The 14554-nt window shown below is 42.8% G+C and overlaps 1 protein-coding gene across 2 annotated transcripts in view; it reads right to left on the bottom strand.

The window, feature by feature from the left end:
* Positions 1-14554, bottom strand: part of PLCD1 (phospholipase C delta 1) — a 169861-nt gene that overhangs the window by 53764 nt on the left and 101543 nt on the right. For both annotated transcript variants that reach the window (XM_069729802.1, XM_069729801.1), the window contains exon 2: positions 2257-2421. In XM_069729802.1, the coding sequence (XP_069585903.1) occupies positions 2257-2421 (165 nt within the window). The remainder of the gene's footprint in view (positions 1-2256; positions 2422-14554) is intronic.

The following is a 14554-nucleotide window of genomic DNA, read 5'->3' as shown; positions in this document are numbered from 1 at the left end:
TTGTAAAGGTTTGGGTGACTTAAATAGAAAAAGGAGAAGATTTCTGGCATTGACATGAACCATGCAGGAAGAATAAAAATCATGTTCCATGTTTATTTTTCTTATTTTTTTTTTCCTTTAGTAAAACTGTGTGTGTGTGAGCAGTTGATTGCACTTGCAGGTTACCTATTGTTTACATTTAGTAAAAAAAAAAAGAAAAAAGGTAGTACCCAACCGGTGTAAGAAATCATTAGGGATCCAGGCCAGAGACTGAACAAATTAAATGGTAGGTACACTTTCCAAGAGTAATAAGAGTGAACTCGTCACCAAGAAAATGCAGCAAAATCATCAGATACCATATTATAGAGCAGGGGGAGCCGAGCAGATCAATATATAATTTTGTGAGAAAAGATCCAGTATAACTTAAGTTTTAATCATTTAATCCTTTTGCGCTTTCTGGGATTTTGGGTCCAGTGACTGACGGCCATCTCTGTACCAGTTATATAATGAAAGCTGTCAGCCACTGACAGTACCGCCCACTGGGCCCAGATTAATCCACTCCTCCTGCTCTACAACATGGGGCCTGCAAATTGGATGGCATTTTCATGGTAACATGTTCCCTGTAAACTTTCTTCCCAATTTTTCATAATCAGCAAGCACTTGAACAGCCAGCAAATCAGTGGGGGTAGGGATCCTCAGACCCCAGCTTATCGCGCAAATAACACCTGAAAAGTGCCCAGCTCAGCAGGCAGGAGTGCACACAGACAAGAGCACAGATTCAATGGAAAGCATAGGATACGATGCTAACCCTGCCCTGTGTGCTGTGCTGCGCACTTCCCAGGGGTTTATTGTGTGATCAGTGGGGGGCTCCCACCTATTTACTGCAAATTCAATGACTGCAAAATATGAAAAAAAAATCTGCAAGAAAGTTTAGTTCCTACTTAATCACTTTCACTATACACCCCTCAACAGAGCTGGGTTTGGTCAGCGCACTCACACAGACAGCACAATCACCAATGTTAGTGAATTTCATTTTCCACAACACAAACAAACAAACAAAAAAAAATACGGAGATCACTATTCCCCTCTATTTTAGAGATGAGAACAGTGCATGCAACAACAGGCAGTGTCGGCCATTTTCAATAATTTCAGAGGTAGTTTAAACCCAGTCAGAGGGATTTTCTGGGACTTCACAAATGAGGACCTATTCCTATCACAAGTCATCAGTATCAAAAGTGGTGGTCCAACTCTCAGCACCATGTTGATCTGCTGACTGATGGAGCTCCGGTTCTCCAGCAAGCGATGCATCCGCTGTATTGTTTACCAGACTTTGTACGTTCGTTAGTGGCGGTCCTCGTTATATCAGCTCATTGCTCAAAATAATGGGACCTATACCAGGCGCAGCCAAATAAAATTAAAAAATAATACTCTACACAGTTTGGAACATTCATCGAGCAGAATGTCTTTCAAGACTAGCGCCATATTTATTATATGTATAATGTGCAACAAGCACTGCCAAAAAATGAGATAAATTTAGCAACAGATTTTTTGCACAGATTAAGCCAGCTAATAGGGGGTATAACGTTAGAACAGACAGGCTTAACATGTGCAGATTTATCAAACAGCCAGAAGCACCATGACAAATCTGGCGAATACTAAGACGGTCTAGTCTCCTCCACAATGAAAAAGTTGGCAGCGATTGCTGACAGCGTGGTATTTAACAATGACTTTAATTAAAAGGGGTTTTTAAAGTACAACATATTTTTTAATAAAAATAAGTTCCACAATTGGATGGGTTAAAAAAACATGTTCCTGTGGGGAGATAAACTTAAAAATGTGCCCCTGCTGTGTACTGTGTAATGGCTGTGCCTGACTGTACAGGAACCTGGTCTGATCATACCGCAGCTCCTGGCCAGGGGAGGAAGCAGATGAGTATACAGACAGGACAGCACGGGATCACAGCTGATTCTTTCTGTGAGGTAAAATATTGCATAAAACAGTCAGTGAAATGTTTTACCTCACAAAAAAAAATAAGCGGTGATCTCCTGCTGTAATGCCTGTATACTCTTTTACTTCCTCCCCTGCCCATGTCCCTGTACAGTCAGACACGGCCATTACACTGTACACATTTAGAAGATTATCTCAGCACAAGAACATTTTTTTAACACACCCAATTGTGGAACTTATTATTATTATTCCAAGATCTATTGATTAAAATGCATATTGTTTGTGGAAAAATCCCTTTTATAGATAAAGGTGTTCCTGTCAGTTACTCACACATTTGTGAATCAGGGGACTTTAAGATCTTTTTTGATTCATGCCATACAGTCTTGCAGTCCTCCTGTAGCTTGTAAAACCGAGACCTTTTCCATGAAGTTGACTTAACCTTTGACAGAGGACTTCCATTCAGAAGAACCTTCAGATCCACATCATCTTGTAAACCTGCAGAAGAAAGAACATTTTATATGATGCAAAACAAGAGAAGACATAATAATTTTATAATGCTGGACTTTGTATTGGAATTTTCCAGTCCTAAAGCCGTAAAAGGCACAGAAGCATCACGGAAAGCTTTTATGGATAGTAAATAGCTTTATAATACTACATGTTTTATATTTACGTTATATAGCACAGAGAGAAATTATCAAAGTATAAGGTATTCTACAAAGTTCATCTAGCATTTGCCCTCAAAATTACCATTGGCCCAAAAGACTCAAGTCTGCAAAGGAAAGGCTTGTGTAAACCATGTGAGATGACAATGCATGACACGTGCAAAGTGAGCTAAAAAAAAAGACCCCAATCCACCAACTATAAAAACATTCTTATTAGGCAAAAACTACTGTGGCTAGATTTAGGAAAAGGTTACACACAATACAGTGTGTGTTTTTTTGTGGAATTTTTCCCCTCAAGTTTTTCATAGACTTCTCTAGAAAGTCTGGAAAAATGCATTTAGAAGAATTTAAAGAAGAAAAAAAAAAAAAAAACACTGAAAACCAAAACAAACCTTCACAAAGAAACAAAAGCAATAAGACAAGAAAAATTCAAAAGGACTTCTACTTTTTAAATAACGCTGGACCCAATTCTGGCTTTGGCTCGGAAAACTCCATTAAATAACTGCAGTAATGATGCCAGCCTTACTGTAGCACAATACTTCCCTTGAGAACAAGAGTATTCTTCCCACGCGTTTTTGCCGGAAGGGGAAATAAAAGCAATGTTTTACAGTATCAGGAAAAGTGAATGAGATTTCTGTAATCTCATGATGCTTATTTTATACTAGATGGTGGCCCGATTCTAACGCATCGGGTATTCTAGAATATGCATGTCCACGTAGTATATTGCCCAGCCACTAAGTAACCGTACATTACGTATATTGTCCAGCCACGTAGTATATTGCTCAGCCACGTAGTATATTGTCCAGCCACGTAGTATATTGCCCAGCCACGTAGTATATTGTCCAGCCACGTAGTATATTGCCCAGCCACGTAGTATATTGCCCAGCCACGTAGTATATTGCCAAGCCACGTAGTATACAGCACAGAGCCACGTAGTATATTGCTCAGCCACGTAGTATATTGCAGAGCGAGGTAGTATATTGTCCAGCCATGTAGTATATTGCCCAGCAACGTAGTATATTGCCCAGCCACGTAGTATATTGCCCAGCCACGTAGTATATTGCCCAGCCACGTAGTATATTGCCCAGCCACGTAGTATATTGTCCAGCCACGTAGTATATTGTCCAGCCACGTAGTATACAGCACAGAGCCACGTAGGATATTGCACAGTGACATACTATATTACCAAGCCACGTATGTCACAGGTTAAAAAAATAAAAAATAAACATACACACCTAACGATCCGAGGGCCCCTTGTAGTTGAACATACTCACCATTCTCGTCGCTGCTCCTCAGAGTCCCGTCTCTACGCCTCCTGGGATCCTGTGCAGATGAGCGCGCAGCTGCCGCCATCTTGCATTCCCAGGATGCTTTGCGAAATTACCCATATGACTAGGTCTTATGGGTAATTTCGCAAAGCATCCTGGGAATGCAAGATGGCGGTGGGCGCCAGAGGCTCAGCGGACAACAGAGGGTGAGTATAGCAGTTTTTTGTTTTTGTACTATTTTTAACATTACTTTCTTTTACTATTGATGCCGCATAGGCAGCATCAATAGTAAAAGGTTGGGGACACACAAGGTTAATAGCGGCGGTAACAGAATGCATTACCGCCGGCATTAACCCTGTGTTAGCGGTGACCGGAGGGGAGTATGGAGCGTGCGGGGAGCGGAGCGCCGGGGACACAGTGTGGGGAGCGGAGCGCCGGGGACACTGACTACAGGGAGCGGAGCGCCGGGGACAGTGAGTGGCTGTTTTGCGGCGACCAATCAGCGACTTGGATTTCCATGATAGACAGAGGCCAGGACCAATGAATATCCGTGACAGAAGGACAGACAGACAGACGGAAGTACCCCTTAGACAATTATGTATATAGATATGTCTGAAGGAAGAGGCAGTGAAGCCAGCGGTGACTGGGCGCAGGGCTCACATGTCAGGACATTGAGCCCCGAGAACGTGAGTCCTGACACTGCTGTCACCTCCCCGGAACGAGAGTGCAGGTGTATTTATAACAGAGGCAAACATTCAGCTTGAAAAAGGGGCTGGCCTCGTTGTGCACAACCCCTTTAAAGCAGCATGGTTAGTTTTTAGGGGACAGCCTAGGACCCTTCGTTCCAGTGGAGGAAAATCTTAATTCCTCAGCATACAAGACCCTGTGGACAATTGTAGCTCCAACTTTGTGGGAACATTTTGGGGAACATTGTTTTATGTTCCCCACAATTGTGGTGCACAAAACAATGTCCATAAAGGTTTGGTTGGCGAGTTTGGTGTTGAACATCTAAACCAGCAGCACAAAATCCAGACGTCAACCCCACCCAACACATTTGGGAAGAAGAACAGAAATGTAGAGATCGGCCCTGTCATCCAACATCAGTGTCCGACTTCACAAATGATCTTCTGGATGGACAGAAATTCCCCTGGACAATACAAAGTCAGAAAACATTCCCAGAAGAATTGAAGCGGTTATTGCTGCAAAGGGAAGACCACCTCATTAATGTCTATGGAGTTAAAATGGGATGAAATAACATCTCCTGTGCTCCAAAAAACTGACCAGCCCTACTGAAGAGAATAAGACAAGTGTGAACAGAATCAAGCTGCTGTGACGGCATAATACACAAAAGAATAGAGCAGCCTGTAAGAGCGGTGGTGTATGCAGACACTGAATCTATAACAGCCCCTGTAGTAGCAATGTACAGGTGCCCCATTAATATTGCCCACATAGTGCATGACCATGTTCCCGTTTATATAATGAAAGGGAATTAAAATGCTACTTTATAATATCAGTCTCTGGTATAAACCGGACACATTTGCCTTCGCCGCACATTCATCTTATCTTCTCACAAATGGCAGCTCCACTTCTCCCATCCTCATATATTCAGCATCCTGGAATCTCCACTACTCGGAAATAAGTGAACCATAATGGAGTGTGTACTTCCGACTCTAGAGAGCTCAGCCAGGAGAACAAGCATGGCACAAGGTGTGGCACTGATCATCTGGATATGTGAAGTAGGTTATCGGTGTTTTATGTACAGTCACCCTGCTTTCAGCTACACCAGGTCACCTTGTCAGATATAACCATCACCAGTCAAAAGTTTGGACACACCTATTCATACAATGGTTTTCCTTGTTCCTAATGGAAAGTGCACACTAGATTCAGACTGAAGGCACCAAAACCACAAAGGAACACAGAAGGGAGGCATAAAGAAACAGCCCAAAACAAATGCTAAAACTTTAGTTTCCTTAAAGTACCCCCCTTTTACTGTGACAATAGCTTTACACATACTTGTTATTCTCACAAGGTATCACCTAGAATGGCTTCCAAAGGACAGGACTGCCTTGTCAAGAGTTTATTTGTGGGCTTACTGTCCTACAAGAAGGTTTTGTGACCATCAGGAGTGTTTTGCCGAGGCAGTGTTGGTACACAACTGTTCTAAGCCAGACTATGACAAGAACAGCTCAACAAAGTAAAAGAAAGGTCAACCTGAAAAAACTGCTAGAACTTTGAAGGTATCTTCTAATGCAGCTTTCAATTGTCATGATGAAACTGATTCACAAGGAATCAGGAATCTAAAGTTTAACACATATTCTGATTTGCTTTCATAGGTGGTCCTTCATTGTTTGGTTATCTTGCTTTTCTGTGCACATTCCAAGAACAAAGAAAACCATTAAATGAACAGAAGCGTCCAAACTTTTGACCGGTACAACATATACACATAGACACTATATATAATATATACAGTGTATATGCACATGTGAGTGACAGACCCCGCAAAGGCGGCAGTCAGTTCAGGGTGGAGCCTTCATATAGCAGAACGTTAGCTTGGAGGGCACCAGTGTTATTTCTATCCCTCTGTAGCAAAAGCATATGGAGTGTAGATACAGGACATGGAAAAGAGCGCTGCAGACACCGAACGGGAAGGAGAAAGTGTGGGGGGTGATAAATAGTGCAATAATTGTGTATACACATATGTATGTAAGACTGATGCCAACCACTTTGTCTTTAGCTGTAAAACCACAACTCCCAGTGGCATTCAAGAAGAAAAAAAAAAAAAAACCACTCCCATTTTTTTATGTGGCCCTCTTCCAGGCAGACATCGCTGCAGGTGTGGTTCTGGCCTAAAGTTTTCACATAGAGAAGAGTAAAAAAAGTTATTACAGGTGTGGACCTGATCACCAGCACATGTAGTGAAAGCTGCATATGCTACAGGGTGGACTTTGCTGCCAGTCACTTACCAGCCGTTTTCCGGTTCCTAGAACAGAACTGCATGTAAAAAGAAAAAAGTGGCTTTGTATACCCCTCAGGGCTGTGGAGTCGGAGTCGGTGTCCATTTTGGTGGAGTCAGTATAAAATGGACCGACTCCTAAAATATATAATAAATTGGGTACGGTAGTTCAGGGCAGGATGTGATATAATTGTTTTCATAAGAATTTGGGAAAGTTCTGAAATATCCTATAAATATCTGTTCCTGATCTAAGGATCTGGGCCTTTAGTTGAGATGAATCTGTGCTGCACTTTATGTACATGCTGAGTAGTCGATGTCGGGAGTCAGGGAAATTGAGGAGTCCGAGTCAGAGTTGAAGGTTTGGCCTACTGACTCCACAGCCCTGAAATACCCCTGCCAATACCCACTGAAGAACAAAACCTGTCTTTAGCAGAGAAATCCCAGGCCATATCCATATTAAAAATCCACTTACCATATATTAAATGAGCAGTAATATACATTAGGTCTCCTACCAGGCCATGGAGTTAAAGAATGAAAACTCCCTCATAAAGGCTCCCAGTGGACACATCTCGGTATAATGAGGCATAATGAACGTTACTCTCAATACTAGCTACGGTAATTAATAAGGATCCTGAACCCTAAAGAGCGGAACACTAATTTAGATGGAGGTACAAAGTGATGGGGGGCCTTACTCAAGAGCCCTGCAATCTCAATGATGATGCCACATTGCAGTTATCTGTTAAGCACAAGACAACAATGAAGAAACAGGTCAGGATGACAGTCTCTCTTCATACACACAGGCTGCTATGAAACCATCACAGGAGCACTTCATAGTCACCAACAATGACAATAACACAGAAATATTTGGCCAGTGACGCAACTTTTGGCATTTTAGCTGTTTCACAAAGGATATTCAAGATAGTTATACAATCAATACAGGCTTAAAGTGCAGACTAAGCTTTTGTTTGAGGTTATTCACATCCTAATTGGAGTAAGGGTACCGTCACACAGTGGCATTTTGATCGCTACGACGGCACGATTCTTGACGTTCCAGCGATATAGTTACGATCTCGCTGTGTCTGACACGCTCCTGCGATCAGGGACCCCGCTGAGAATCGTACGTCGTAGCAGATCGTTTGAAATTTTCTTTCGTTGTCTAGTGTCCCGCTGTGGCGGCATGATCGCATGGTGTAACAAAGATGTGCACGATATTGTATACGATGTGCGCATAGTAACCAACGGCTTCTACATTGCACATACGTCATGAAATTATCGCTCCAGCGTCATACATTGCAAAGTGTGACAGCAGTCTACGACGCTGGAGCGATATTGTTACGATGCTGGAGCGTCACGGATCGTGCCGTCGTATCGATCAAAATGCCACTGTGTGACGGTATCCTAAGGGTTTAGGAATTACAGCTCTTTAATATGTAGCTGCCTCTTTTTAAAGAGATCAAAAGTAATTGGATAGTTATCTCGAGAAGCTCTTTAATGGGCTGCATGGGCTATTCTCTCATTAATATCTCATCAATTAAGCAGGTAAAAGGTCTGAAGCTGACTCCAGGTGTGGCAATTGCATTTGAAAACTGTTGATGTGAACTGACAACCTTCAGTCAAAGTAGCTCTCAATAGAAGAGAAACAAACCATTCATTAGGCTGAAGAAAGGGAGGAAATCCAGAGAGATAGCAGAAATGTTGAGTCGCCAAATCAACAAATTGGTAGATTCTGCAAGAAAAAAAAAAGCGCACGGAGTGTGCTTGGGAGCTCAAAAAAGCCTGGCAATCTACAGAAGGCAACAGTGGTGGATGATCGCAGACTCCTTTCCATGGTGAAGAAAAACCCAGTCACAACATCCACCCAAGTGAAGAACACTCTCCAGGAAGTAGGTGTTTCGGTATCCAAGTCTACCATAAAGAGAAGAGGTGTAAACCATTAATCAGCCTTTAAAAATAGAAAGGCCAGATTGACCTTTTCCAAAAAAAAAAAATCATCTAAAAGAGCCAACAGTTCTGGAAAAACATTCTTTGGACAGATGAAAAAGTCTGGAGAAGGCTTGAAATGGCTCATGATCCAAAGCACACCACATCCTCTGCAAAATATGGTGGAGGCAGTTTAATGGCATGGGCATGTGTGGCTTCCAATGGCGCTCGGTCGCTAGTGTTTATTGATGATGTGACTGAAGACAGAAGACATTAATTCTGAAGTGTTAAGGGCGGAACTTTTTTCTCAGATTCAACCAAATGCAGCAAGGTTGTTTGGACGGCGCTTCACAGTATAGATGGACAATTAATAATTATAGTACCATTTATTCCATGGCGCTTTACATGTGAGGAGGTGTATGTATAATAAAAAACAAGTACAATAATCTTGAACAGAAAACAAGTCACAGCTGGTACAGGAGGAGAGAGGACCCTGCCCGCGAGGGCTCACAATCTACAAGGCATGGGTGAGGATACAGTAGGTGAAGGGAGAGCTGGTCGAGAAGCAGAATGGTGGAACGAGTGCTGCAAGTTGGACGCTTGTCGGAAGAGGTGGGTCTTCAGATTCCATGTGAAGGTTTCTACGGTAGGTGAGAGTCTGACATGTTGGGGTAGAGAGTTCCAGAGTAGGTAAGGATGACCAAAGACATACTGAGAAAGAAACCCAGAAGTTTTTAAGGCAAAGAAGTGGAATATTATGCAATGGTGGAGTCAGTCACCAGATCTCAACCCCATCGAGCAGCGTTTCACATGCTTAAGATAAAGCGCAACAGTTGCTTTAATTTTATTTTTAATAAATCAACAGTAGTTTGTCTTCACCGAGTACAGATTTTACCTCAGAATTTTGATGACTGACTGATCAATTTTGCCAGAGAAAAGCAAATTTTCTGATAAGATATATGACAAAGTTGATTATTTTCTGAAGTACTATTGATTTCTGAAATAAAAATTAAAATGATGGTTACAATTTAAGGCAGAATTACTCACAAACAAGCAACAACTAACATCAGCTGCAGTAAAGGCCTGCAAGCATCACAAGAGAGGAAATCCAGCGTCTGGGTCCATGGCTTCCACACTTCAGGCCGTCATTGCTTTCAAAGGATTATCTATAAAGTGTTAAAATGAGCATTTTATTTATGGTAAAGTTAATTTGTCCAATTACTTTTGAGCCCCTGAAATGAGGAGGCTTTGTAGAAAAATGGTTGCAATTCCTAAACGTTTCACAGGATATTTGTGTGCAACTCCTTTAATTAAACCTGAAAGTCTCCACTTCAATAGTTTCATCTTAAATAAATAAAATAATGGCTTGAAGAGCTGAAATCATGAAGATTCAGCCACTGTCCAAATATTTCTGGAGCTAACTGCATAAAGTAGAAGACGAGACGTAATTACATGTGACAGTAATGTGCAACATCTCTCACCGGTGACAAGGTTCCTATAGATCAGTCAGTCCCCACCTCCTTAGCACTGGGGAAACCCTAAATAAAAAAAGCTCCCAATATGTCCCTTACCTTGTGAAACCTGTGCAAAAAAAAAAAAAAAAATGGTGGCCATGGCCGACCTACAAAAGATTTCTATAATTTATTTTTGTTTTTTAAGCTTCAAGGATTAATGCCGTCCTTGTCCCTTTATTGCCCTTGTGTTCAGGGCCCATTTGATACTCGTATTCACAGAAGGACAGTAAAGAGGCAATGAATGACCAGTGGCCATGAAGGGAGCACTGAACAGGATGACACATTTAGCGGTAAATGCATGGCAAGCAGGCATTGCATTCAATGTCCCATGTCTCATTCACTGCCCCATTAGCGCCTTTCTTTTCCATACCCATTTTCCATTCATTCTCACTTTAGCACCCTTCAGTCAAAGAACAGTACTAAAAATCAAATAAATGAAAATTGGGCATTGAAGTTAACTTTGTGCTGCTCATATTTTCTATAGTTCTGTCATTTATTACTCTCTTTCTGTCACAACTCAGCTAACGCTAGGGGCGCACTAGCTCGCCATGTTCCCCATATTATTTATGATAATGGAGAAGCTGGGGCCATGTAGCTTGCCTTAGCCCCTGAATCCGGCCTCAGCTTGTACCCTTCCCCCACCCAGAGTAGAGGGAAGTAGTCATGTACCATAATACACCAACCAGACTAACAAGTTAATACGAACAGGGATAAAGAAACATACCAAACATACAAATACACTACTCAAAAAAAAATAAAGGGAACACAAAAATACCACATCCTAGATATTTATTCATTGCATAGTGGAATGTGTTCAGAACAATAAAACATAACAATTATCAATGTAAATCAAAATGAATATCCCACGGAGGTATGGATTTGGAATGATGCTCAAAATCAAAGTAGAAAATCAAATTACAGGCTGATCAAACTTCAGTAGAAATGCCTCATGACAAGGAAAAGATGCTCAGTATTGTGTGTGGCCTCCACGTGTCTGTATGACCTCCCTACTGTACAATGCCTGGGCATGCTCCTGATAATTTTCGGCGGCGGATGGTCTCCTGAGGGATCTCCTCCCACACCTGGACTAAAGCATCCGCCAACTCCTGGACAGTCTGTGGTGCAACGTGACATTGGTGGATGGAGCAAGACATGATGTCCCAGATGTGCTCAATCGAATTCAGGTCTGGGGAACGGGCGGCCAGTCCATAGCTTCAATGCCTTCTTCTTGCAGGAACCCAGGGACAACTGCACCAGCATATGGTCTCACAAGGGGTCTGAGGATCTCATCTCGGTACCTAATGGCAGTCAGGCTACCTCTGTCGAGCACATGGAGGGCTGTGTGGCTCTCCAAAGAAATGCCACCCCACACCATTACTGACCCACTGCCAAACCGGTCATGCTGAAGGATGTTGCAGCCAGCAGATCGCTCTCCACGGGGTCTCCAGACTGTCACATGTGCTCAGTGTGAACCTGCTTTCATCTGTGAAGAGCACAGGGCGCCAGTGGCGAATTTGCCATTCCTGGGGTTTCATGGCAAATGCCAAGCGACCTACATCATGTTGGGCTGTGAGCACAACCCCCATCTTTGGACGTCGGGCACTCAGACCATCCTCATGGAGTTGGTTTCTAACAGTTTGTCAGACACATGCACATTAGTGGCCTGCTGGAGGTTATTTTGCAGGACTCTGGCAGTGCTCCCCCTGTTCCTCCGTGCACAAAGGCTGAGGTAGCGATCCTGCTGCTGGATTGTTGCCCTTCCACGGCCCCCTCCACATCTCCTGGTGTACTGGCCTGTCTCCTGGTAGTGCCTCCAGCCTCTGGACTGTACGCTGACAGATACATCAAACCTTCTTGCCACAGCTCGCATTGATGTGCCATCCTGGATGAGCTGCACTACCTGAGCCACTTGAGTGGGTTGTAGAGTCCCTCTCATGCAACCACAAGTGTGAAAGCACAACCAACATTCAAAAGTCACCAGAACATCAGCCAGAAAGCATTGGTACTGAGTTGTGGTCTGTGGTTCCCACTTGCAGAACCACTCTGTTATTGAGTGTGTCTTGATAATTGACAATAATTTCCATCTGTTGTCTATTCCATTTGCACAACAGCATGTGAAATTGATTTTCAATCAGTGTTGCTTCCTAAGTGGACAGTTTGATTTCACAGAAGTTTGATTTACTTGGGAGTTATATTCTGTTGTTTAAGTGTTACTTTTATTTTTTTGAGCAGTGTATACTCACACAAACAGAGGTAAACACCAGGAAGTGGAGGATGGGGTAAAAAGCAAAGAATTAGCACACTCCCAAAGCCTAGCTACAGTGCCAGATATATCCACCAAACGCCTTATCACACAACAGCCACAAACCACCATCTCCTTTCATTGCTCTGGCAATGAGTGCTAGCCAGGGCCCAGATTACCATATTTTTCGGATAAGAGGCACTTTTTTCCCCAAAAATTTGGGGGGGAAATGGGGGTGCATCTTATAATGCAGATATACCTTAGCGGCCGTGGTGGAGCAGGATCCCAGGGTCGCTGCTGGAGGAGGCAAGAGTGGAGCTTTGCTGTAGGCCACAGGCTGGGACGAGGGGGTGATCGGATGCGCCGCTGCGGGTGTTCGGTGCTGCGGGGGCTCTGTATGAAAATCCTGAATTTAACGATTAAGAGACGTGTCTCATACTTTCACCCATAAAGTGTAGGAGACAAGATGGAGCATTCTTGTGGTTGGAAGCAGCAGCTGCCGGGAGCCAGCAGAGCCATCAGCTCTCCCATAAACCTGCTGCTTTTCATTTCACTCTATCCGTTCGTGCCCCAAGATTGTTAAGCAAAGATACTATAGTCATAGTCCTTAAATCTACACATACGCCAAGTGTTTTCTATAACAAACTCAATATCTAATAAATTATTGATATGTGGGAGAACAGATGCTATAGACACCTAGATGAGGTTAAATGCAAATCGAATGTCTGAGACAGCTTTACACACACTTTATTTACAGCTTTATATGTATTCTGTAGACAAACATTTCTGATCTTGGTTTTAATTAAAATATTCCTCCTGTTTCTCTGCAGCTTGCATGTATAACAATTCACTGCAAGCTGCTTGATCCTGTTCAATCCCATCCGGGGGATTAGTTTAGTCTGCTGGCCATCGCTCTCCTCTCATGCTCTCATCCTCTCTCCTCTCCTCTCAACCCTGACTTCATGTACAGTACAGACCATAAGTTTGGACATACCTTAACACTTAAAGATTTTCTGTATTTTCATGACTATGAAAATTGTACATTCACACTGAAGGCATCAAAACTATGAATTAACACATGTGGAATTATATACTTAACAAAAAAGTGTGAAACAACTGAAATTATGTCTTATATTCTAGGTTCTTCAAAGTAGCCATTTTTCTTGCCATAATACAAATTCTAACAGTCTATTCAGTAGGACTATCAGCTGTGTATCCACCAGACTTCTGCTCAACACAACTGATGGTCCCAACCCCATTTATAAGCAAGAAATCCCACTTATTAAACCTGACAGGGCACACCTGTGAAGTGAAAACCATTCCCAGTGACTGCCTCATCAAAAGAATGGTGACATTAGACAAGAGAAAATCTGTGCTTTGGTCTGACGAGTCCAAATTTGAGATCTTTGGTTCCAACCACCGTGTCTTTGTGTGACGAAGAAAAGGTGAACGGATGGACTCTACATGCCTGGTTCCCACTGTGAAGCATGGAGGAGGAGGTGTGATGGTGTGGGGGTGCTTTGCTGGTGACACTGTTGGGGATTTATTCAAAATTGAAGGCATACTGAACCAGCATGGCTACCACAGCATCTTGCACTGGCATGCTATTCCATCCGGTTTGCGTTTAGTTGGACCATCATTTATTTTTCAACAGGACAATGACCCTAAACACACCTCCAGGCTGTGTAAGGGCTATTGGACCAAGAAGGAGAGTGATGGGGTGCTATGCCAGATGACCTGGCCTCCACAGTCACCAGACCTGAACCCAATCGAGATGGTTTGGGGTGAGCTGGACCGCAGAGTGAAGGCAAAAGGGCCAACAAGTGCTAAGCATCTCTGGGAACTCCTTCAAGATTGTTGGAAGACCATTCCCAGTGACTACCTCTTGAAACTCATCAAGAGAATGCCAAGAGAGTGTGCAAAGCAGTCATCAAAGCAAAAGGTGGCTACTCTGAAGAACCTAGAATATAATACATATTTTCAGTTGTTTCACACTTTTTTGTTAAGTATATAATTCCACATGTGTTAATTCATAGCTTTGATGCCTTCAGTGTGAATGTACAATTTTC

This window comes from Ranitomeya imitator, chromosome 6, assembly GCF_032444005.1.
Source record: "Ranitomeya imitator isolate aRanImi1 chromosome 6, aRanImi1.pri, whole genome shotgun sequence".
In the NCBI taxonomy this organism is placed as follows: domain Eukaryota; kingdom Metazoa; phylum Chordata; class Amphibia; order Anura; family Dendrobatidae; genus Ranitomeya; species Ranitomeya imitator.
The sequence above is the reverse complement of the archived record's forward strand: the minus strand, read 5'-3'. Positions and strand labels throughout refer to the sequence as shown.